Source organism: Barbatula barbatula, assembly GCF_947034865.1.
Source record: "Barbatula barbatula genome assembly, chromosome: 12".
In the NCBI taxonomy this organism is placed as follows: Eukaryota; Metazoa; Chordata; class Actinopteri; order Cypriniformes; family Nemacheilidae; genus Barbatula; species Barbatula barbatula.
In genome coordinates, this window is record NC_136775.1 from 7,378,305 (window position 1) to 7,405,098 (window position 26,794).

General features: G+C 40.6%; 1 protein-coding gene across 1 annotated transcript in view; it reads left to right on the plus strand.

The window, feature by feature from the left end:
- Positions 1-26,531, plus strand: part of hivep3b (HIVEP zinc finger 3b) — a 54,532-nt gene extending 28,001 nt beyond the window's left edge. The window contains exons 2-7 of the mRNA XM_079470243.1: positions 14,607-19,186; positions 19,661-19,806; positions 22,403-22,578; positions 22,665-22,766; positions 24,210-24,820; positions 24,902-26,531. Coding sequence (XP_079326369.1) covers positions 15,029-19,186; positions 19,661-19,806; positions 22,403-22,578; positions 22,665-22,766; positions 24,210-24,820; positions 24,902-25,612 — 5,904 coding nt within the window. The 5' untranslated portion in view covers positions 14,607-15,028 and the 3' untranslated portion in view covers positions 25,613-26,531. The remainder of the gene's footprint in view (positions 1-14,606; positions 19,187-19,660; positions 19,807-22,402; positions 22,579-22,664; positions 22,767-24,209; positions 24,821-24,901) is intronic.
- The last annotated feature ends 263 nt before the right edge of the window (positions 26,532-26,794 follow it).

Genomic DNA, 26,794 nt, shown 5'->3' on the forward strand with positions numbered 1-26,794 from the left:
TTGTCAGGTAAAACGATCATTCGAGTTCATTATGGATTTGAACGGGAGTTTGTTACCATTGTGGTTCTTAAGGCCAAACTTTAAACAGGCGTTGAAGTATTTATGATATTATCATGTGCGTAGGTAGAATTAACACGGTATTGGTAGTCATGATTATTTATATCATGGTTAATGGCCATATCGGTACATTGAGCCACCCCTATGTATTAGCCATTGAAAAACTCATTGGTGAACCACTTTTGACTCTTGACTTTTGTTCAAGCTCCCAGCTCTAAGCCTAACCCAAAACATAACCCTACAATCTGATTAGTTGTGTATGTTATTACACGAGCAACAAGGATATTGATCCGGAAACATATCCTACTTTGATCAATTGTGTTAAGCTCCTCTAATCTTGCTGTAGCAGCATCACACAATGTGTTTGTGTTGAAGCTCTGCTTTTCTAGGGCTTGCATATAATGGGACATAATTTGTTGATCATCTGCTTGTCCTGGATAAAGAACTTTGTGACATGTCATTAGAAGTGTGTGTGTTGATGTCAAAAAGTAAGTGCATATGCCTTGTCCTTGGCTGTCTGTGTGTTCCAAAGTTTTCGATATGTCCTCTGCAAAGTTAGAAAGTGGTTCCAAATCAGTCTCGCAAAATGCTTTTGTTTTGCGTTCCAGTGACGCGTCACATCTTGAAACACGGACAATGGTTCGAGGGGATATCATTGATGTCTTAATGAAGTTTTGCAGACGCATAGATGAGCGCTACTTTACACGTCCTACCACGCTCTTGGCCTGATGTGAATGAGATTCTGATGAACTGCTTCATGTTAGTCCTTTCTGCGTTATGAGTGATCAATAAGCCGGCTATCTGGCTTGGGATGTGATCTGATTATGTATGACCAGAGCAGTCCTGATTCTGTGAATGGTCTACATTGCATTAAGGCACAGTTCTCTCACTTTATCCAGATTAACTGTATGTGCTAGAAGAAAGGCCATTCATGTGTATACAGAAAAATGATTCAGATTTTAATGTACAAATGAGTCCAGACTGTTTAAATGACACAGGCCAATGCTACTATCTGAACATCTCAGAAGCATGCGATGTAGGAGGAAACCTCTTGTGTGTTCTCTTGTGTAATGCAGCACCCGTGCATCCACCCCTATCATTTACATTACATGTATGCATTTGGCATTGGCAAATGCAATCATGCATTTGACTTGACTTGCATTGCATACAAAGTGTGTATTTTATCAGTTTGTCTGTGCCCTAGAAGTCTTTACCAAATGAACATGCAAAAAACTATTTTGGTAATAACCTTACATTTCTGTTGACGTTAAAAGGCCTGTTCTGACTGAAAGTTCTAGATGCCATGGCAACAATCAGAATCTCAATTCTTTTTGGTTGAAAATAAAAATGAGTGACGAGAGAGAGGGTAAGAGATAGAAGTTTGACATGTCATGGGAAGAGAATACAAACGATAAAAATAGAAAGAGGAAGTCACACTTTTAGAAGCCACCCACTCATTTGAAGGCTGACAAGTTTCACTCGTCATTGCGTGGGTGACAATACTGCGAGCATCGAGAAACCACAATACACACATTCTTCCACACTCTTTAACTTGCTGAGACATTACTGACAAGAGCAGGAAGTGGTCACGGAGGCAGAACGTGAGGTTGAAAAAAAGGTCGTGAAGTCCAAAGAACAAAAAAATCAAGTCTAGCTTCAACTGGGTTAAAAATAAGATCTGTCTTCTTATATTCCGATGGGCACCAAACAACACCTGATTTAGTGATTATGTACTTTGCGAATTCTTTTTTACATTTACACATATGTACGTTTTGTTACACACAAAAAAATATTTGGAACAATCTCGGGAATAAGAAACGTTGGTACTCATTGACTTGTCATTGGTTTTGTCTACATACAATGGAAGTCAATGGCTAGCAATGGATTTGTGTTGTGAGTAAATTATGTAAGATTCTTCATTTTTGGGTGAACTACTTCAGGGATTAAGTCTGTGCAAAAAAACGTTTGGATAATAAAAACAATTCATACCAAATCAATGGCAGCTTGTAATTTTTCTTTATTGTCTGGTTCATTATTTAAATGATCTTGAAAAATGTCTGCACATGCCCTAAAAATGGATTCCTCGTAAACCCTGTTGGTTGTTTGACACTTCCCTATGCAAATATTTTCACAAGCATATCCATTTTTACCTTCGCCATTTTTATAGGTCTTCATTTTGTGGCCGGCCATGCAAAAATACACTGTGTGTCTGCAAAGTCCGAAACCGCTAATTTGGTTTAAATACAGTCCAGGATTATGCCAAACAACACAAGTGTGCCTCACAAAGCTTATGTATACACTGTGTCTCTTGCCCATCTGGTAAGAACTTATTTTACATTCAGGTCTGTAACCCTGACAGGTAAACTGTTATGAAGGACGAAAGAAGTAAGTGTATAAAAGATAACAGTGTGCAGTAACACAAGGGACCACGGGCACAAGTACGGGCACCACAAGGGCCTCTGTGGAGGCTTATTGTAAAGCAGACTACCATACTACTCTAGTTTTTATTTGCCATCATGGGTGTGAGGGAGTGTCGCGCATTTTTTCATGTGTGGCTGTTTTAATTCGTGTGCGAACAGGCTATTTTTGACTATCCGTCCCCCACCTTCAACAATGTCTCTTCTGGTGAGAAACTGGGAAGTGACAGGAGAGGAGAAATAGGCCTTCTACTGTATATCGCTCTGGCTCTACAAACAAGCCTTCATCACTCCAACTACAGCAGAACTTTTTCCATGGTGCTGACATTTTTAGTTCAAGAATTTTCAGCCCTTTAAAAACTCTTCAAATGAGTATCTGTCTAATGACACAGATGTAAGGAGCATCCACGTCCTTTAAAGGACCCACTTTAAGTGAAGTGGGAACTTAAAAGGTTTGAATAGGTGACACTGAGGCTGATCTCATCTGCTTGAAATGTGGCACTGTTGTCTCTCAGGGTTTGGGTCAAGGTGATGTGCTTCTCTGTGATGACGTGTCCTGTGACCTTCCTTGTTTATGCTGCTGTTTCATTTCCTGTAGCTCAATATCAAGAGATGAAATATTGGATGCAGAAGTGTCTGATTAAGAATAACATTAAACAAAGTGCAATACTTTAAGTGATAGTTCACACAAACATTCACTCACTCTCTTTCTTTTGCACAAAAGAAACAACACAAAAAAAGATATTTTGAAGAACGCTGGTAACCCAACAATGTCAGTATCCATTGACTTCTATTGTATGGACACAAAACCAGTGCAAGTCCACAATTCCAAGGTTCCACAGTTGTTCGGTTACCAACATTCTTCAAAATATCTCCTTTGTGTTCTGCGGAAGAAAGAGAGTCAGACAGGTTTGAAATACAGTGAGTGTCAATGGTGACAGAATTGTCAATTGATGATGAATTATCCCTTTTTATAAAGAGTACTGACCTTATAAATTTACATAAAATCACAATATATTTAGCTTTCGTGATTTTTAAATGGATTTGATTGGTCTAGCTTAAATTCATACCTTTTTAACTATTTAATGTTAAATTGAGATAAAAGGATGGTGTTCTCATCAAATGCTGATGCGATGGAGATTTTTTTCTAACAGGGCAATCTGTCATGGCTGTTTTTGTTCTGCATTCTGCCCGTTGATCAGATTCACAGAGCCTCCGTTGTCTTGTTGGAAAAACAGAAGACAAAGAGATGACGGAAATGTGAGTTCCCCTCACAGATCGCTACAGTATGGGCAATGCCTGAAGACCATCACCACAAAGATCACATTCAGCCAGACACAATACGCTCACACCCTCAGAGCTGGCAAACATAATGCTGAAGGTCACAACATCATTTGGGATGATTTTGATAAAATAAAGATGTACGGGGGGAACAATGCTAAGGTCATGGGTTTGAAATCCCAAGGGAATGTATGGAGGGGTAAATTAAATGTATACATTGAATGCAGTGTAAATTCTTTTAGATTAGAGCCAAATGTGTATGTCGGAGTAAAGAGAGTCAATAAGATCCAGAGATGTTTAATAGTTGTAAAGCCTTGGAAGTGCGTAGGAATGGAAGAAGGGGAATGAGGAGTGTATGGATTCTCTGTGGGCTTTAGCTTTTCTATAAACTTTGTCTGCTGGCCTTGACGAGTGATGAAGCGTTATGCTTTTCTACACACACCGTAGGTCCCCTTACATGGAATTCGGCAAGTTGTTTCTACAGTAGCCCTTTAAGGACAAACTGGTCGACAGAGCGTGTTTCGTAAATACATTTTCTCCTTCGACAAAGAATCAAAAACGTTTCGACATCTTAGTCCTACAGCCCCCGTAGTCCTTCGAAGGGGAGGACACTGGACCTTTAAAAGCTGCCTCTCAGACCAACAAACCAACTTCGTGTGGTTCAGAATGTTTTTAGCTTTAGTAAGCTCTTTTTATGTAAATATCTTTGCTTTCTACTGGAGCTTAAATAATAATTGGAAACCAAAAATGTTCTGAAATTGTTCAAAAATTGTACTGCTGAAACCCCTAGGGTGTTTTGAATGCTGGTGACGTCATGAGGAAATAAAAATACTCCGTGCCCATGTCTTCCGTTAACTGGGAAAGCCCCATTTGGAATGTTTGTTCATCACCACTCTATGCTGCATCACAGTTATCTGTTTGTGTAGCAGGAACGTTTGTGAGTCGAAGCCCTGGAGGAATTTGCCATAATTCTGACCTCCATTCACACAGAGAAGCTCTTGTGATACATTCCTGCATATACTGTGTGTGCATGAAGTTGTATGGACTACTTGGAGCTCATTAGTTTTAGTTTGTAGAATATACATTTGATTTGAAAATAAGTGCTTGCCTATACAACCTTAAACGGCCTAGCCCCATCTTATCTATCTGATTTAATACAACCCCATGCTCCAAGTCTCTGAGGTCTGGTGACCTTATGTTGTTGCCAGTCCCTAGAGTAAGACTGAAGCACACCGGAGAGCTGCCCTAAACTGTGAAATGCATTACCAGTGTCAGTGAAGATGGCCTCAAAATTGTCTGTGTTTAACACTGCGGTTGTTTTTAATGTGCTTTAGAAACCAATTAAACTTGAAACTTGATAGTAGGGATTTATAGATTGCATCAAATCAGATGGTCAACCCCCCTTTCCAAAGTTCCTCACTTTTATTTTTGCCTCTATCCAGCAACAATGAACGAAATATTTTGTGTCGTGATTTTTTTTTTCATAATGTTAAAGATATTTGCATACATTCACAGACATATATCTTTATTCACGCTTGAATAGTAGAGCCACACCCAGATCATCATGATGTCATCAACCAAACATGGAGCTGTGCTTTTATTTGGAATAGCAGAAGACGGTAAAAATGGGACATTCAGTATACATAAGCTAAGCAAGCAAGTGTACACACTTATATATTCTTTTATATGTAGAATTATATAACACATTTTTTCTTGTTTTAGTGCCAAGATGCGTGTTTGTTTCATGATTTAGCGGATTCTGAAAAAATTATGTAACAACATATTCAAGATGGGGACCAAATGTAAATAAAAAAACGTATGTATTGCAAGTCCTTATCCAACACATAGGTTGGTTGCAGTCTCCGTAGCTGTAGTACGTTGCTTATGATGCATCAGTTGGTGATCGCAGCTATAAAGCCCCTTCTTGTTGTCCTCTCGCATGGAGCATATCTCTGTTACTCAATCTCTGTGACCGTTTTCATTCACACTCCCTTTTACTCCACCTCATTCCTGCCGTGTGTCTCTACGTCGCTCTTACGCCCCCTCGATTTCTTACTCTTCTCAGTCCCCCTCCGTTCTCTCTCCCCTCCTCCCCTCTCACACACTTCACAGAAGTACACCCACACAAACACTGGTATCCGCCGTGTCGTTCGGTGGCTTTCATTCATGCTTTAGCTGTGTGAGGTGACAGACCTCCTCAGGTAACAGCCGTGGTGCTGCTTCCCTTTCTGATTGTACGTGGTGTTCTGTTCTGTTTGGAGGACGAGAGCTAACTGGAATTACTAGACATTGAAAATGAGGAGATCAGCTTAGAGAGTGAGTATTTGAATCATTTTACAGTATTTTGAGTGAGTGACTTCCTAGTCATGTACACAAGAGTGATTGTGTGTGTTTTTGTGCGGAAGACATCCCTTCGAAAAACTACAAAGTGTTGCTTTAACTTCGGCCAGCGTGTGCATCCAATGAAACCGTCTATATGATCTTAACCACCTGTACTTCCAGTGCCTGTGTGTGCAATCTGATGCACCAGAAGTCTTTGCTGAGTCTTTTACTGTTATTCACATCTTAGAATCTTTCCAACAGAATGAAGATGTGAAATGCAGGTAAAGTGCACTTGAAAAAAAGCCCAGAGATGGGCTTCCTCATTAACGGTGCTTTGTTTTCAGAAGGTTAAAGGCTGGAGAGACCTCAGAGGTGACAGTAACGAGAAACTAAGGAAGCTCAGAAATGCAGCTGGAGTATGACTAATCATATCAGAGCGCTCGGAGACGGCTGTGTGGGTTGGTCCGTACGCTCATTAGAGTTCTGCGGGGCATCTGATTCACCGTCGCTCGGCGTTAGAGGCACTGCCTGATTCACTTCCTGATGTGGGCGGATGTTTCCTATCAGCACTGTGGTCTGAGAGCCAGAGGGTGACGTGATTGACGGCCCCGTGAGCATGATGCTGTGGGTGGTTTGGAAGAGGGGCCGTTCCACTTGTTTTTCTGTGAATGTCAATGAATGAAACTCTCGTCTTTCTTTGTGTAAGGTTACTATGGAAGTCCTGAGTGGTGATATTCAGCAGCTCGCTTTAAGGAAATCACTATCTGTCCAATAACTAGTTAGTTGATTTGGGAGATTTACTGTTTCATGCTCGATGGCAGTGTGATATGGTTAAGTTGTTGGACATTTTGCATGGTGAAATTTTTGTTGAAAAGCTTCATCTTTAAATGTATGTCTCAAAAGCAGATTTTCGTTGCAAAGTTTAGCAGTTTGCTTGGTTTTTTGCATGTCTTGTCCCATGAGCGCTTGGGTTCTCAACAGAGTATTAAGTTAAATATAGGTAAATGTTTAAAAACCCCAGCGTTAGGATCCATTCCAATGGATCATTCAAAATTAGCACCGTATATAGCATATTAATCGTTTTGGGAGCTTGGTAACCCCAGTCCCATTTATTATTTGACAAAATAGCCAAGATTTTACTTTAAAGAGAAAGTTCACCCAAAAATGTAAATCCCGTCATCATTTACTCACCCACTTGACATTTCAAACCTTTATGACTCTCTTTCTTCTGCAGAACACGAAAGAAGAATGTTGGTAACTGAACAACGGCGGTTGACTTGCATTGGTTTTGTGTCTATACAATAGAAGTCAATAGGTACTATCGTTATTTGGTTACCAACATTCTTCAAAATATTTTCTTTTGTGTTCTACAAATATCATGTCATGTATAGGCATGTTGCTTTTTGAACATAGTCAAACTGTTACACTAGTCAAAAAAAATATCAAACTGTGTATTCAAGTGGAATTTAAAACATTTTTCTGCTCACCGATTGTTGATTTTGTAGCTGGCATGCATGTTGAACAAGTGATTATTCCATCAAAACAGGAGGATGTGTCCTATGTTGCACAGGGATGGTAACCAGCACGGTTCAGAGGGGTCGTGACATCTTTCCCCCATGATCTCCGATGAGTGTTGATGTTTTTGCTAGCACAGGTGGGATGGTGAGGTGTGCCTCTCACTCCTGCCGCGTGACATTCAGGAGGGGCCTGGTGGTGGCGTGGGCCGGTAGCACCGCCTCCTCACTTTGAACATGTTGAGGTCCCAGCAAGTGGACATGAGGGGTCACGAGATGCTACCACTGGCAGACGGAGGTCAGCCTGTTTATCTACTTCCTCTTGCGGCGTGCCACTATACTCAGAGAGGATGCTGGGGGACAAATTTAGACCTCCAGCTCACCCTCCATCTGCCGCTGCTAGCTGTGGGCCTGTCTCCATGGGAACCAGAGCTAGGTTGCCAAGTGTAAGAGCTGGAACGAGAGGCACTAGTTCTTACCGAGCGTTTATCCATCATTCTGCTCAACTAAATATAAAACATTTGCACAATTCTAACGGATCCATCAGTTGACGTGATAAAGACAATTAATCGTTTTTAATATGGATTCAATTTGGATTATTATGATTATGTAAAGCCCCTCTGGTCAGTCATTTTGCAAGTATTATTTATTATTAGACAAAATAAGATTCAAGGATGTCTTATTTACAACGTTCTCAACAAGCAGTCACCTGGCCTCTCAAATCTGCTCTCAACAACCTTCCATTTACTTCTGTAGAACCCACGTTTTACACCAATAGGATCGACTCAGCTGGAAACTTCTAGAAAGAGCAATCCGCTTGCATCTCACAATTAACATATGATTAACACGTCTACATTTCTGTCATCAGATCAGCTGGGTTGTCAGCCAGGACAGTGGGAACCAGCGAAAAAGAATGTGACAAACTTTACTTGTCATGTCTGGAAGCTTCAGTGAAAATGAGAAATGCTTGACAGTTTTTGAATGTGTTATTACATGCAGTCAAGCAAAGTTATGTTTTGTGAAGTATTCAATATCCAATGGTAGGTCACTGAGTTACTGTAGTGATTCATGATACAGATCAGATTACTGTGCCAGTAAATCTTGAAATCAAACCTAAATGACTAAACAGGGTTAGGGATTTGAACAAAGCCGTCCCACAGCAAGTGTGAGCATTAGTAGGAGCAAGCTTTTCTTCTGTCAGATTTGTAGTCAGTGAAGCGCAGTTTGTTACAAAGCACTACAGAGTTTTTTGGATATGAAATTAAAAAATGAAAACTATTATATAGACACAAAAGGATTGTTTTCCTCTACGCCATAGGTAACGTGCCGGTTTTCCTTTATACTTGTGCATCTTTGTCCGTGTCGACAGGCAATGACCACTAGGCGTCAGTGCCCACGCACTTGTTGCTTGTGTTACCAAGACAATAGCCGAAGAAGAAGCAGCTCGTTTGAGAAGCATTCGTAGCGGCAAGTAAGCAGTAACTTTTGTTGCAGCTTGAGATGTTAAATATAGAAGAACAAATAATTTACTCGGATAATTCATTCGGAAATGAGTTCGAGTGAACATGACACTATTGCAGAGATTTTTTTATAACTGAGGGAGGGGTTCAAACAGACCAATCACAGCGCTTGCAGTCTGCCTCGAGTTGACGCGTTGTTACATTTTTGGGGAGGTGCACGTCAGGCTCCGCACAGCCTACGGCCTTGGTCCTACGCATGACCATAAATCACACTTCACTGTTACAATGTGTGATTCTTTGTTTTGTGTATTAGCTGTGTTAAATGTGATGCTTGCTTTTGCCGTTTACACTTTAGTGGAAATAATGAAATGTGATGGCCTGAGTGGTGATCAGTCTTTTTTCCCCAGAAACTTGTAAAGGATACATTGTTGGTGTGAGAATGCAAGTAGAGTGTTGTAAAGTATCACTTTGAGAATAATTGGAATGTCTGCTTTCTGATTGGTTGTTGTAGCGACCTGTCACTGATCCTTTAAATAGTTCTGCTCTATAGTTCTATATAGAATATAGTTTTATATATATCTACATAGTTTCTATAGTTATTTCTCTGAAGAGTGTCATCGTGAGTAAGAAAATCTGAAAACAAAAATCTAATTTTTAATTTGAGAGTACTGGGTCTGTGAATACACCATCCGAAATTTAGAATCACTTGACTGAAATGTATTTTGGAATCCTAAAAATGATTTGATTTAAAAAGGTAATTGCTTATTTGAAATTATTTTTGTAGTCAAAAATATAACGTAATAACTTTTCAGTAGAAAAATAACATTTTGAAATGGATGATTTGGATTTAAAAATAAAGAAAAGACAAGACCATAAACGCCCACCAAAGTTGAGACTTATTTCGATTTAAAAAGCATGTAATGGTGAGACCGGAAGAAACTGGCTGATAAAATGCCAATTCTGCAAACTCAAGACGAATGGTTGCTTTGAAGACACTACTATATAAAATCACTCTATAACATACTACAACATCAGGAAATTAGGGCCATTCCTGGCGGAGCATGCCTCAGATGCTAGTCCAAGTTCGTCATATCAAGAACTGGACTACTGTAATTCTCTACTGGCCGCCTTTCCAACCAATGCAGTCAAGACCTTGCATATGATCCAGAATGCAGCTGCACGTAGAGCTTTCAATCAGCCTCAAAAGAACCCATGCAACACCTCTCCTGATTTCACTTCACTGGCTGCCGTTTGCCGTCCGCATCAAGTTTAAATAGCTGACACTGGGCTTCAGAACGATAACTCCAAATTTCCCCCTTTACCTTAACTCGCTGCTCCAGATCTACATCCCCTCCTGTCAATTTTGATCTGAAAATGAGTGACGCCTGGTTGAATGAGTAAAAACTTTACTCATTCAGTTACCCTGTGGTGGAATGAACTACCAGCCTCCACCCGAACGGCAGCATCCTTCACAACTTAAAAAAAACCTCAAAACATACCTGTTATGCATTTATTTGACTAACAAATAACGGTCTATTCGTTCTCTCCTTTGCTTATTCCAGCTGTTATTCTCCTAGTCTCCTAGGCCATGGCCTTGTAAACTAACGGTACTGTTCACGTGTTGACAAAATGTTTATATGCTCTCCAACTAGTAAGTCGCTGTGGATAACTTTGATTTATTTATAGTTTTCTTTAGTCACAACATTCTTATCATCACGTTTTGCTAGTCTGTTATTATTTTACACAGTAGATTCTTTTAATAAGGAATAAATAAGTTATGTTAAACTTGAACGGTAGTGTTTGTGTGTGTGCACCTGTGTGTTCGAATATGTGTGACGACTTCCTGAAGTCTGGTTATAAATGTCGTAATGGTAGTCCCAGTTCAACGGATTGCACATGAATAATTCACACTGCGCTCTCCCCATCCGAAACTCTCTTAATCGGCCTGTTTAAGAGGCACATCAATAGCGTGTCAGGGATCATTAAGCCGCATCGTACTGATCTTGGACGTATGAACAGACATCCATTACAGAGAGATAACAACATTGTCTCCTGTCTAGATTTCTCTCTCACTCTCTCTTTATTAATGGCTTTGTGTTGGCTCGTTCATATCTTTAATAATAATACAAATGTAAATGCCAACAAACGTGCAGTTTAATTCTATAATGCTCCTGCATGCCCCTTACAAAGCAATAACCTGCAGATCAAATTTGTTTATTGTAAATGTGTGCTTCTGTCCTGTCATTTGACGAAGGCAAATATATACCGTAGTCATGAATAACGATGTAGCTGTAAATGTTGTTGTTAAAGCTTAGATAATTGCTTGCTGTTGATAAAAAATAAAGCAGTCTGTAAGCAATGCTTACCTCTGCTCTGAGAAAGCTCATTATATTGTTGCGCATCACTCAGCCAGCAGCAGATGTTTGGGAAACAAACTCAGTCAAGAATCTGTCAAGTTATTTCAAGTTTATTCTCCTCGCTGTTTCCTTGGTGAACACCAAGTAATGAAATCTAACTCTGATGCGCACTGTGTATTTTATTGCCAAGATTTTGCCATTTGTGAAATTCAGATATTATTTTCAGAGATTTTCAAGGCAGTCTTGTATCGATTAGGGATTGTAAACATCTGATGTGATCCGGTTCTGTGTCAGACATGTACAGTACAACGTACGTATCTAATGCACAACCAAAAGGAGCATTGCAATGTATGTCTCTGTAAGAGAGAAGTTAGTTTGAAGTGATAACACTGCTTTGTTTTTTAAACAAGTAGACATTTTTTATTCAGAGACATGTTTATTTGACACAAAGTGTATCTCACCTTTATTGTCACACCACCAAAACACAGAAATGTAGTGGTGGGTGAAAATACGATAATATGCAATAAATACATAAGACAAAGATACACATATTACGTACAGAATATAGACACAAAGCGAAGAATCTACAATGCGAAATTGTGTTTTTATTTTCATGTAAATAAATGTCAGAATTGTGACCTTAAACTTCAAGTTGGTGTTCCAGTCTTGACATCACACAGTCTGCCTTTGGCTTTTAGTCAAAATCTTAGTGAGGTCTTACCGTACAATCTGGCCACCAGTCAAACGGGACAGAAAATTATCGGGCACCTGGAACACTGAATTATTCACTGAACAGCAGTTTGAGGATTTGACAGTCATCTCAGGACACTTGGAGAAGGGAGTTGTTGAATGAAATCCCTTTTGCGGATTTGCAGATTTTGCAGTGAAATATGCGTGCTAATTCGCATACTTTCCATCCTAAATGGTATTCTAAAATAGAATGAGTATGTCCCAAATCATAGTATGCTGAAATGAATATCTCAAAGTATACCCGGAGGGTCTACTGTTTCCGGTGAAAAGTGTGAATCCGTAGACACTTAACGGCTGATATTACCCACAACTCGCGACGAGAGGGCGAGATTTTAGTGACGCTACACTGCATTAATGAAATTAAATAAAAGATGCTTCGCTAAATCAATTAACGTAACTATACAGAAAACATTAGATACGAAATAATGAATGTATACTTAAATGCAAGGAAGAGCTGTATTTAATGTTCGTGACAGTTAAGGATCACAGTGTCGTCTAGGCCAGGGTTTTTCGAACTAGGGTCCGGGGACCCCCAGGGGGCCTCCAAAAGGTTGCAAGGGGTCCTCACAAATTCAAATACTTAACAAACATTTAAAAGTCTCCTGAACCATAGGATTTTTTCAAGTGTTTATCTGCTTTTTTGCTACACAGATTCCAGAATGTTCATATTTATATCTTTCTAGTTATATTTTTTTGCTCTCCAAGTCAAAGCAAACAATTTAGGTTTAGAATCAATATATTGTCTTTTATAAAATCATATTTATCTAACCAAGTTGAAATGTTTCTTTACACATTAAAATAGCTATGTATTTCAAAATGGGGGTCCCTCACTAAAGGTTCATTTTATTTTGTGGTCCTTTTATTTTACATCCACTTCCGATTTTCTTAAGTATGTCCCAGTGCGTGCATACAGTTAGTATTTTATGTGCGTTGGACTAAAATGTTTATAATTTCCCATAACAAAAGCAGTACATACTTTAAGGGCATAGTATAATTAGGCGAATTGGGATGCGAATTGGGATGCTTGTGTTTTGCTCAAGTTAACCTGAGTGTTGCTTAGGTTTCCCGCAGTTTTGTGTACTTTAGACGTGCTTAAGAGCAGCCTTTATTTCACCATTTTTTTCATGTTTTGACATAATGTTCTGATTACTGAATGAAAGTTACATTCAGATAAACTAGATGAAATCACCTTTTTGTTTGTTGTTTATGCTGAAAGCATCTTTTTTGCAAAGTTTAGGTTAGGTATCCAGATTGTCCACTGGCATATTGTCTGACTCTGTGCATGAAACAGCTTGTGTGTTTAAAAAAGAAATACCATAGTCAGCGAAATGAGGCAATTTCTTTTTGTTTATAGTTAGGAGATTACTTTGAACCCAATGGATCCACACCAGCTTGGAGCATTTTTCAATACTCAGGCTGTACAGTATGTCCAGGCCAAATATTTATTACACTTCGGAGCTCATTTCTGAGCATTTAAAGCATTTTTTCTTTGCATTGTTTTAATTTTTCCAAGTGAAAAGGCTGGTATGGTTTTCTTTTGCAGAAATGCTTATTCAATACCATGTTCTTTTCACAAAGTAAAAGTGTACATGCTCTAAATAAACATGCTCCCAACATGTTGTCTTTATTTGGATTAATAGTCACAAATGTTTCTATATAATAAAATATCAGGTTATTTCCACAGCTTCATGTATGAGTTGACATGCAATTGACTATTTGTAAACACAATACTTAAAGGTCCAGTGTGTAATTTTTGGGATGATCTATTGATAGAAATTGCAATATAATATACATAGCTATGTCTTCAGATGTGTATAAAGAGCGTACACTATAAAGCGTTATGTTTTTATTCCTTAGAATGAGCTATTTCTATCTACATAGACCGCGGGTCCCCTTGCATGTAATTTATTCCTTCACCATATTCTGTCAGCCGCCTTAGTGTTTCCAAAGGGAGGGGAGGGGTGAAGTGAGCGGTTTGTTGTAATTCGCAACCTTGGTGCTAGATATGACATTGTGACTGGACCTTTAATTCTAAATAATGCAATTGGGCTCACAGACATAGGAAGCATAATCATAGTAAAAATGAAGATCTTAAATTTGTTAAATCTGGCCAAAATCTGAATTGTGAGTCATCAGTTGAATCTGACTGAAAGTTCATTCACTGAATTGTGAATGACTCACCAAATTGGTAGCACACTAAAATAGGCTAAAGTTAGGTAGTGTGACTTAATATAATATGATGTCTTGTTTAATTCTTCTCAATTAGACACATCCCTGCCCACACACACACACCACAACTGAAAGTATAATGTTTTTATTTTACGTCAAGATGTTCTTTGTTTTATACAAAGTATGTTTTTACAATAATTCAAGATTTCTTCATGCATTTTTTGTGTGATTTTGGCCATTAAATTAAACATAATTGTTTCTGTTTTTGTGTGTTTGCAGGACTAGTAAAGTTCTAAATGTGACAAGCTGAGGACAACAGACGAATATGACTTTTCACAGAGAATGTTTCGCAGCAAAATCTCGAAGACAATTTTTGTCAATCTTTTTTGCAAGGCATCAGCCCAAAAAAATAAACAATGACAAATTTTGCCAAGGCTGTTTTTGAAAATGAGAGGAGGCATTTAACACACATCCAGCACTCGCATATATTGCGGAAACACACTGACACTGTTTAATTATGTCTTTTTCAGTCAAGACATCTGGTATCTGTCACATTATTTATGGCATAATACGATTAGCCTCTCATCTTAAGTGAGAATAAAGCCTATTTCCTATCAAAGGAGTATTTGATGCAATGACATTCAACAGTTTGGTGCTCACGGAAGCATTCCTGCATCCGTGAAGCCTCCTCCCCGCATTCTATGGAGGCGGAGGAGCACAGGTCGGCTGATGAGGAGTGGTCCAGTGGTCAGCAGCAGGCTTCATTGGGGACACAGCGGCCTCCATTACAGCAAAAAGCTACCTCGCGAACTATACATGAATCGCATGGACACAAGCATCAACACAAGCAGCCAAAACGCTCTGAAATGCTCAAAAGGCAAAAGCAGCAGCAACAGTCACAGGCGAGTGTGCCATCTTGGCAGCTTTCAGATGTTCCTGGTCCTTCAAGAGGCAGCTGTTCTGTCCCAGGAGATCCCTCTTCTCAAATTCATAATGTTTCTCAAACTCAATCTCTGCCCAGTCTGGACGTTCAGGAGGGCACCCCAACTAGGCGAGAACGCAAACCGCAAAAGCCAGGAAAATATGTGTGCACATACTGTGGCCGTCCTTGTGCAAAGCCCAGCGTTCTCCAAAAACACATACGATCACACACGGGAGAGAGACCCTACCCTTGTGTACCATGCGGCTTCTCCTTCAAGACCAAAAGCAACCTGTACAAGCACCGCAAATCCCATGCACATCGAATTAAAGCAGGAATGGCCTCGAGTCGTGAGGAGCCCAGTTTTAGTGGGCCTGAGGGTGGAGCCTTGGGAGAAGAGCAAGAAGGCACAGAAGGAGAAAGTACAGGTTCAGAAGATGAGACTGGGCAACACCAACCATCTACCTCACAGAGCAGGCCAACTCTGAAGAAAGGTTGCAAGGTAGAATTGTCATTCATAGAGGAAGGTCCCCAAGCTGAGGATTCACAGGCGATCAAGCAGAGGTTAGCAATGAGGCTAAGTGAGAGAAAGCGAACTCCCAGGACGTCTTCAGATGAAACCCGTTCTTCACTAGGTCCAGGCAGTAAGGGCAGCACAGAATCTGGCTATTTCTCTCGGTCTGGAAGTGCAGAGCTCTCGCAAGTGAGCCCACCAAATGCTAGTGCTAAAACGTATGCTGAGATCATTTTAGGAAAGTATGGACGACTAGGACAACAGCAAAGGCTTCCTCAGCAGCAGCTGCAGTTATCTTCTTTAGGTCAACATGAAAAATCAATCCCTTTCAGTGTTCCCAAGACGCAAGTCATCGAGCATATAACCAAGCTAATTACTATAAACGAAGCGGTAGTAGATACAAGCGAAATCGACAGTGTCAAACCAAGACGTTCCTCACTCTCCAGGAGAAGTAGCAATGAGTCTGTTAAGTTATCTTCACCAAAAGAACCCTTTGTTTTTGAACCCAAGGGGGATATCACAGGTTCTCGTGGTTCTGCTGTTCAACTTATTCCTGGTAGTTTTCCAGGGGAATTGTCAGGTTCGTACTTGGCTGAAACAAAGACACTAGCTAGTCAAAGCTCCAGTGCTGTCCTTTACAGGAGTCAGTCAGTGCCATCCTCTGGAGATGCTTCTGATCCAGCTTCACGTCGCTTTCGTCTCAGCCATTCTTTTGATGAGCAGCAGGCTGTGGCGGCTGAAATCAGGGTTAGCTCACACCAACGAATGTTACGACGCCAACCTGCTATTGAGGTGCCAGTTGGAACAGAGCTCATTATAGAGGATGCAGGCCCTTCTTCCAGATTTAAAGAATTAGAGTCGGGAAGGAAGCAAGAAAAAGAACTGCACCTATACGAGTGTGAAATGTGTGGGACTCGTTTAAAAAAGCCAGACGCTTATGCAGCACACAGACTTGTTTGTATGAGCAAATCTCCGCTCGGTGCTAGACGTGAAGAAAGCAGTTCTTTGGAAGATCATCCGCAAATTATGAGCTACAAGTTTAAAGCCATGGCCATGGCTGTGCGCAAGAGGAAAAAGAAAGAAGAGAGTCTTGAGGAAGATCCTCCCAGTCCAGGTCCAGCAGCTGTGTCTTTCAGCAGCCACCTCCCATCAGTGTTATGCAGTATTGATAATCAGGGCACACACATTGAGCTAGAAAGAAGGGGTTCCTCGAAAGAGATTTCTGTTATCCAGCATACTAGATCTTTTGAAAAGCAAGAAAGCATCTCTATGGCAAACCAGGAAGCAGAACTAGATCAGGAGCCATCAAAGGAGCCAAAACCAACATCTAGGTTAATACGTCAACACAATATTCAAGTGCCAGAAATCCTAGTCACAGAAGAGCCCGATGCTGAAATGATCTCACCTCCAGCGATCTCCAAAGAGTCAGAGAAGGTAGAGGAATTCCAATGGCCTCAGCGTAGCCAAAGTTTGGCTCAGCTCCCTGCAGAGAAGCTACCTCCAAAGAAGAAGCGTCTTCGTTTGGCTGAGGCAGCTCAATCATCGGGTGAATCTAGCTTTGAGTCTGTTTCTCTACCACACAGCCCAAGCCAAGAGAGTAACATTTCCCACGCATCTAGTCGTTCTGCATCTTTCGAGGAAACTGTTAAACCAGACTCAGAGATGCCGATGGGCACCTGGAGCTCCCAAAGCTCTCACATGCTAACTGTTCCTCCAAGTCATCATCAACAACATCATTCACATAGGGAAATGCGCCGCTCGACTTCTGAACAGGCACCTGCGAGTCCTCAACACCCTTCACATGTAGAAGAAACAAGGAGTAAATCTTTTGACTATGGTTCCCTCTCTGTGGAGCGCACTTCTGCAACTTGGAAAGAAAGGAGGAAATGCCTCTTGGTGAGGCATGCGACACTTGGTGAACCTGACCAGGATGACTCATCTTCTACTTCTAAAGCCGCTGTGTGTCAGTCCTTCCTTGGTCATCCTCAATTCACAATCACAGAGTATAGAATGGGAGGCAAGACTGCTAGGCTTAGCTCAGAGCATGTTGGGAAGACCATGCAGCTTGTCCAATCCCCTCTTTCCCTCCCAGCAACAGTGTTTCCCCTGCCACAGACAAGCCCTGACATTTGTTCCCATAGTCAACTCACCCGATATCCCCCTGTCACTACAGCAATATCTGAGGTACTTTCCAGTCAGATGTTTCAGCAAGACTTTATTTACAAACCACCTCAGATACATCAAAGACCCCTTGAGTATGTAGAAGAACGCATTGGCCTTTCCCTACAGCCAGTGTCCACTTTATTCCCCACACAATCAAGTGATGTAACTCAGGCTGTTTGCTTTCCCGTACAAGGTGGTTTAACTATTCAGGTCCCTTCAGGACCTCTTTTCAGGGAGTCTAGAACATCGCCTTCCTCCTTGCAGTGTCTGAGTCATTCACAACAGCAGCTAGTCATTCCACACACTCCCCGTCCTATTATTGCTCCATGCTCACAACAGCTTGCACCAGTGGTGTCTCTTGTAGTGCCTGTGCGTTTACAGACTCACATTCCTACCTATGCTAGTGCCATGTATACAACCATCTCACAAATTTTAGCCACGACACAACATCCAGTCTGCTGCACAGCCATGGTCATTATGGGTAAGTTGGAAGAAGACAAGCTTCAAAGATCTTACCTTAGGCTGCCATCGCCTAACCCGAAGGGCTACATTCCTCTGCCACTGCCTCTTGAGTATGGAGCAGGAACTTCTTCTGATGACGGCTGTGGTCAGCTCGGTGCTGGAGGTAGTAAGCGAATGCTGTCGCCTGCAGGTAGTCTAGAGCTTAGTCTTGAGGCACAGCGGCAACAAAAGCGTGTGAAAGAGGAGGAGGAAAAAGAGGAGGATGACAAGGAAGACCATAATAATAAATGTGATGAGAAATCTCAGGAGGAGAATCAAGGAACCAATATGCATAGGTCAACACTGGAGACTGTGGGCAAGGTAAAGGATGCAAGACAAGAAACGGGAGTTACTATAAAAATAGGCAAACAGGACGTAACAGAGCACGAAACCGAACCTTTAAAGAAGGATGAAAGGAAAGATGTAGGACACAAGTATGTTTCAAGGGTAACAAGTCCAAAAAGAACCATTGACCCCTCATATCCCACTTTGCATACCACTACATCTGTCAGCTGGTGCTATCTAAACTACACCAAGCCTAACCCATCTCCACAACGAGATTCGACTTCTGTCTATTCCTCATGGAGCATTAGCATGCATAACCCCAATCTACCCGGCTTATCCACTAAAACGTTACTGTCTCTGCTGCACTCCAAGCAGAAACATAGTGCTGAGACATACACTATGGCTACAGCTCCATCACCAAGCACTGAAAAGTCAGAACAAACAGAAAGTGGCAGCAAGAAGACCAGTGAGTCAGAGGTAACCATCACTGTAATTTTCCATTTTTAACACATCACATAATTGAAAATATGTTTTTTAGTGATGTCAAATTGATTAATCACAATTCATCAGTTCCAAAATAAATGTTTGTGTTTCTAATATATTTGTGTGCGAGGCTTGTATATTTTTATTTACATGTATGAATAAACAAACGTGCATGTATATAAGTAAAAATGTATGTTTATTTAAATGTTTTCTGTACATGTGTGTGGGCGTTTGTGCCTTTGTATGCATATAAGTATACACGCCACACACGTATATTATATAAACATAAACATTTGTTCTGGAATCGATTAACTGAGATTAATTGATTTGATAGCACTACTTTTTTATAGTATATTGTATTTATACTGTATATTGTTGTCTTCCACGTTATTTAAAGTTTCTAGATTTTGGATTTGCAATTAGATGTAGATACTACAGTGTTTGTGAATTAACTTGTGTCTGGAGTAGGTACGTGCCTCCCCGCCCAACACGCCCGTCAAGGTAAAGGAGGAACTGCCAAACGATAGAGGGGAAAAAGACAAAAAGAGTCCTGATGATTTGCCCACAACATCGTCACAGAGCGAGGCAACACGTATTAGCATTTTTGAGGGCGGGTGAGTAAAAACTAACTGTTTTTAGTTTGCAATTAGGCTGCCCTTCAAATATCAGTAGAGTCTTTAGTTTGATCACATTTATAAAAGACAGAAATAGCTGTATGATTCTTTTTCCGAAAACATGCGACGCGTGTGGTGGGGGAGGAGTGTCATCTTCCATTCCCTTTAAGAGCCAGTTGCACTCGCGCCATGACGGATTCGCTATTTACTCGGCGAAATTCAGAGCAGACACTTCTCCAGAAAGGAAACACGCCTTGCATTCCCTGGGCCTGGTGTCAATATAAGTTGTCATTTCAGTTACAAGGGCGTTTTCAGTTCTGACACTTACAGGATGTTCGCTAGAGTACGAATACCTCTTATATAGCAAAAGCCCTGGTTAAAATGTATGTCTTAACACTTAAAAAAGCTTTAAAGGTGTCATGAATTAAGTATTGAGATGTTTGCAGTTATTTTCTGCAGTATGTGAGTGACAAAGACAAGGTGGTACAGGTGAAGCGATGAGGGACTTCATTTGTGCTTGATTCTTTTCTCTGCAGACTTCACGTATCGCTCAGAGGCATGAATTTGGATGCTGAAAATATCTGTCTGGTGCTTCTCATTAGTGCCAAGTATTTTGCATAGAAACAAGGATTCCACCTTCTGCGGACTAACTGGAAGAATAACACTTTTAGATGCAAACAAAGATTGACCAGATATTAGTTTTTTCTATGAATATACTAATTGCTGGGTTTTTTTCGTTTCGTTTATCGTAGTGCATTCACCAAGTAAAAAATTAAATCAGCAGATGGATGGACAGATAATAAATGGGAGAGATTTAGAAGCTGACCTGTAGACATCAAAAGCTTTGGATTCATTAGCCGAGTCTCATGCATTCATCTGCTTGTGTGGGGCTCTTATGGTGTTTGAGAGCGTAAACTGCAGCAGCAACTCACCGCAGCCTGCATTTTTATTCCTGCTTCCTTTGTCTCCCGCTGCCTTTATTGCGCTCATACAGTTCTTCTGCCTCGCACGCCCACACGCTCCCTAATCACATCAGTCTTTCTCTCTGGCATGCTCCATTTTATCTCCAAAACTTTCTTGCATCCATCAACACCCTTTGTGTTTGCTCCTCTTGCATCTCGCAACTGTTTTTCTAGCTTGCTCTCTTTTTTATTAGCTGGAGATAATTTGCTCCTGAAAGAAGACACCAAAGCCTATTTTTCGCTCTCCAAGTGTCCATACATCACACACAGTATTTTGTGTAGTCTAGGCTGTTTAAAGGAACCTTTCAATATGTGCTTTTTTCTAATTTTAATTAAAGTGATCACCCAATTTACTCAAGCTCTTGTCCTTTCAAACCTGTAGGACTTTCTTTCTAACTTAACCAAACATCGGCAACACTCATTCACTTCTATTGCATGGACACAAAACCAATGCAAGTGAATGGGTGCCGGTAAACAACATTCTTCAAAATACCTGCTTTTGTATTCTGCAGAAAAACAGAAAGTCATACAGGTTTTTAAATGACAAGAGGGTAAGTAAATGACAACAGAAGGTTTTTGGGGGGTGAAACTACTTTTATAGCATCCAAAACAAGAAATGTGCCATCTTTTGCCTGGAAGCAGATGTTTAGTAACACATTTTGCAAACGCACCAGCCATTTTAACACTTTTACACTTTTCAACAGCAGATCGCATGCTGTTGGTATCAGGCTTAGATGTCATATAAAGCAGATGAGGATTCATACCCTAGCAGTCAATAATGCAATTATACATTAATGTATTCTCTCCAACTGCAGAACTTGCATCGTCGGCTCATAAGCCTGCAAGATTATGACACATTTCACTTTCTTTGGAACGTTTATGTATTTTCATAGTTTTCCATTATATTCAAAGAAGTAGGCAAAGGAATGTACAGCTGTCTAGATCTTCCCGACAGGAGAGACAAAGGAAACTCTGCATTTCATCCAGAAATGACAATTCTGTCATTATTTACCCACGCTCGCGTTGTTTTGAACCTATATGCTGTTTCTTTCTATGAAACACAAAATCATTTCGCAGTAACGTTCAAAAAGTGTCACGTCTGTCAAGCTGACAAGAGCCGCTTAACCATTCTTCAAAAATGTCTGCTTTGTGTTAAAAATAGCTGCATACATGTTTAGAACAACATGAGGGTGAGTAAATGACTTTCTGGCGGAGAGCTATTGTCAATACTGTGGTCTAATGACTTCACTTGTTAGTGTGAAGGGAAAGTTTTAGACATTCCCCTTTAGACATGTTTGCTGTAGAAAATATGTCATTTGTTTCTTAACCGTTGGGTGTTGGGTAAGAGACCAAAACCATTTTGGTCTCAATATTTTTACACTTTTGGGTCAAATAGGTGTTCCCAACCACGTCTCAAATTGGAATGGTCCTGCCAGCGAAATCATCAACAATGTAGAAAGCAGAATAGGTTTTCTATGAGGGATTCAGTGGTTTTGGTCATGCAAATGGTTAGCTTGCCTAAGAATTTGAAAGTGATAGAATTACATTATTACATTTCAAGGAATAACAAGGAGATATGATTTATTTGTATTAACCTCCCTTTCTGTTTTTATCTGTCTATCTTACCTTTGCAGTTATAAATCAAATGAGGACTATGTGTATGTACGGGGTCGAGGGAGAGGGAAATATGTGTGTGGGGAGTGTGGGATTCGCTGCAAGAAGCCTAGCATGCTAAAAAAGCACATTCGCACTCATACAGACGTCCGTCCCTATGTGTGTAAGCACTGCAACTTTGCCTTCAAAACCAAAGGTATCCCCATGAACTGTTACATCTAGAGTATCTCATTACCAAGATAATGTATGTAATTTTGAGAACTAAAATCTGCTTTCTCAAAGGGAACCTTACCAAACACATGAAGTCCAAGGCCCATGGCAAGAAATGTCTGGAGATGGGTGTGTCGGAGTCATCTGTGGATGAGTTTGAAACTGAAGAAGCAGGTAAAGTTGCCAGGAGGACACTTTGATATTGATTATTTGAATGTTTAAGAATTTTATAGGCATTTATGAATTTGCAGTGTCGTTATTTTATCCACCTGGCCCAGTTAGCAAAAGTACTTATTCTTGATGGTAGATCACTGTATTGTTTGTATTGTTTATTTATTGTCCTTGCGGAAAATCTTCTTGTATCTGTGGCACCCTCCAGTCATCAACAGCAACAACATTGTCAATGACAAGCAAAGCACATGACATTACATTAACAACACATAACAAATACATCCAACATTAAACATCAGACCTCCCATTTTCAATATCAAAATCACACAAGAAATACAGAGCTATACTGCTAAACAAAGCTAAACAAAGAACATAAAAGATCTTTGTGCACGGGCAGTCCGTACCAACAGTACCCCTATATCTTCGCATAGATGGTAACAGCTCATATTCACCATAAACAGGATGTAATTATTCGCGGAGAATTATATGCCTTTTCCTCAGAACCCGAGATTCACATAATGTTGTCATAGCATGTTGCTTTCGGCCTGCAATCTCACTTGCCGTATTTACAATCTTATTCAATATATTTTATTTACTACAGCAAGCAATGAAGCCGAAAGTCAAAATACTCTCCACACATGAGCGACAGAAAAAAATCATTATATATTTATCCACACCAAACTGCTGAAGCTTACGCATGAAATATCGTTTTTGCATCCCCTTCTTATAAAATTGCCCCTGTATTTGCACACCATGTCAATTTTGAGTCGATGACTGTCCCCAAGTATTTGTACTTGGGGAGAGATATTTGTCATGACACTTGCAATGCCAAGGTCATGGGTTTGTGAACAAGGGAATATATAAATAGTTTGAAAGTCCAAGTGATAAATGTAACGTGACTGTATGTTCCACACACTATAATCGGATTTGGATATGGTGCCGTGCATTCTAAGTTACTTAAAAGCCTTTTGTGTTGTATTGAAAGCACACTGCAAAGCAGACTTCACTTTTGCTCTAGACTTGAAATTTGAAAGGAGTTCATGAAAATAGTTAAAGATTTGCATGCCATACAGAGCAACAAGACTGACCTTCAGTCTTCTATTTACTGTATTTATATAAAGCACAGAAAATTCTGTCTCTCTCTTGCTGTCTCAGTGACACACGCCTACTCTCTCTGTCTCTCAGTTTGTACTCCGTTTGTCTTTCACATTTGTCATCCATGTTTCAAAGCTCCAAGGACATCCCATTCATTCCTTCATTCACAAAATTATAAATGTAGCTGAATGAAGCACCATACTTTCTTTTTATCTGAATGCTATATTGATCTTTTCTAGGGAAAATGCTTAATTCTTTAAAGATTATATCTGTCTGATTTTAAGATTTGCATCTTTTTTTGTTTATTTGGCTTCTTACATTGTCAATGGCATATCCATTTCTGTCCAACAGGTGGCAGCGAGGAGCACATATGCGAGTCAGAAGACCAGGAGGGGCACCGGTTCTCGGATGTTGAAGAATCTGAAGCAGATGATGACGATGATGAGGAAGAGGAATGTTCCTCCCACGATGACCCATCCTCCTGTTCCACAGACACTCGGCAATCCATAGGAGATTTATCGGAAAGTGGCCAAGTGTCCCAGACGGAGCCTTCTGACCCTGCAGCAATCGATAGATACTCCTCACCCCACAGACCCTGGCCAGGAATACGAGCTGCTTCTCCGGGCAGCAAGAGAGCGTCGTTCTCCCGCAAGGGCTGGGAGGTTTCCCCAAGGACCTTCTCGCCTAACAGCGAGGGCTCGCCTCTCAGAAGTCTATCTCCCAGGCTTGATTTGTCTTCTTCTAGTCGACATCTTTCCCCCTCCCCCGAGAGGGGCCTATCACCCATCAGGCCCCTTTCTCCATTAAGAACCCTCACACCCCTGAGGCCTGTTTCACCTGCACGGTATAGAAGCGCTAGAGGATTGTCCTCTCCTACACTCCTCAAACCCCAGCATCGACCGCACAGCTCACCGGCAGGGCTTCACTGGGACACGAGCACACCAGCTACTGAGGGTCAACAGGTAGGTAACATAATGTTCAAGAATATATACTTGCTAATGCTTTGAGAGATGTTTGGTACTATACCATATCTCCCCCTACAGGACAAACCTGGAACTCAACTAGTTCCGCAGGAGCATATGCCCCCGGTTCCCTGCTTGCTTTCCCCAGCCCTACGCTTCTCTCCAAGCGAGACTTTCTCTCCCACCCCTGTGACACCAAGGACAGTGGACCGCATGTTTAGCCACCTTCCATTACATTCCCAAGATCAAGCCCGCATGCCGTATCACATGATTCCGATAGGGGGCATACAAATGGTGCAACTCAGACCCAGATCTCGACCCAAACTGGAACGACAGTCATCTTCCATCCCGTCACCCACCTCTCCCAAAGAGGACTCCCCGTTTTCTCCGGTCAGGAGAGATTTCCCATGGATCTCGCGTCCGGAAACGATTCCGGAAAGAGCGCAAAGCCGAGGTGATGGAACTAGCCTGTGTGGCCCGTCTTGTGCTAGCACAAGCTTGACGTTACCCAAACCGTCCCCTCTAGAGCAGTGTGCGGAGGAGCAACAAACTGTGAAGGTCACAAAGCAATATGGCGCCTCCAGCTCTGCTACTCATACATGTGGTTCAGAAAAATCTAGAAGAGTAGATAAAAGAGAAGATAAGTTCTTGCATAAAGTGATTTCATCTCGAGAAACTAGACAGACAGAAAAGCTCGTAGCGGCGTCACTTAGGGGACATGGCTCTCCTTCAGACGGATGTTTGGGACAGAAATTTGGCAGTCGGGAAGGTGATCCAGACAGCAGCACTTAAAATTCTCCGTGCACAATGATGAATTGCTTTCTACTACTAATACTACTATTGTTTTTCTGTTTTGTAATGTGCTTATTTTTTATATAAAAATTTTCAATACTATTGGTAACTTGGTAAATGTTTGTTCTGCAATATATACGATTGTAATATGATGCACTTTTTTTCTTGGTAAAACAATATTTCTGTAAATGAATTGTAGTATCTGTCCCTCCTGTATCTTTATTGCAATCTTAAAATATCTATTTCAATATGTATAATTATGTACAAAAACACTTGTTGAACTTAAGTATGGCTATGAATACTTTTCTTAATGACCAAGATGGAAATTTAAATCACAAGTAATTCCAAAATTTTCTCTCGTGTCCAGTATTTCGCAAATATTAGTGACGTGTGCCTTTTCTGTCCAGATTTATTGCTTGAAGTGTCAACAAAGATAAAAGGCTGTGAATTTGTTTTATATATATAAATAAGTTTTTTGTGTTTGGAGCTGGTGTTCACAGAATTGGGAGATGTTTTTAATTTCTACATCAGGGTTAATGAGGTGAGAAGACCGAGATGAAGGCTTACGATGAGCCTCGCAGGGAAATTGCACTGAAGTCATATTTTTTTATAATACAAGTGAAATGATTAGATGAATTGTCTCTGTACAGATAGAAAGTCTATGGGTCCATATTTATTGTTATGTGAAAATACGAACATTTGTTTACTTTGGTTTTTAAAGGGATTTCTATTGTCGTTTTTATTCTTTACAATTTTTGTTAATAGTTTTTTTTAGTTATCTCAAGACTTGAAATGAAGAAACTGGACAGGATTTCAGTGGAGTCAAAAGAGGAGCTTCTGGGTGGATCATATGCCCTCCAAATTTGTCACAGAAATTTAGAATTTCTGAACCAATAAAGGTACACCACAAATTACTTAACTCTCATTTGATCGGTGTCTGTTGTTTTTTGACCAGCAGGGGGTGCAGTTGATTTATTCATACAACCTCTCGATCTCTCTGTCTACTGCTCTCACTTTTTCTATTTCTTTCACTTTCTCCAACCATCCACTGAGGAGGTGGACTTCTGTGGGCCGTGCCGAAGTGCGTTCATTGTCTTTACAAAACAGGTTTCATGAGTTCCTGGAGAAAATGATAACAGCTTGGGCTTTAATTATCTGGGCTTCCACAAAAATTTATATTCT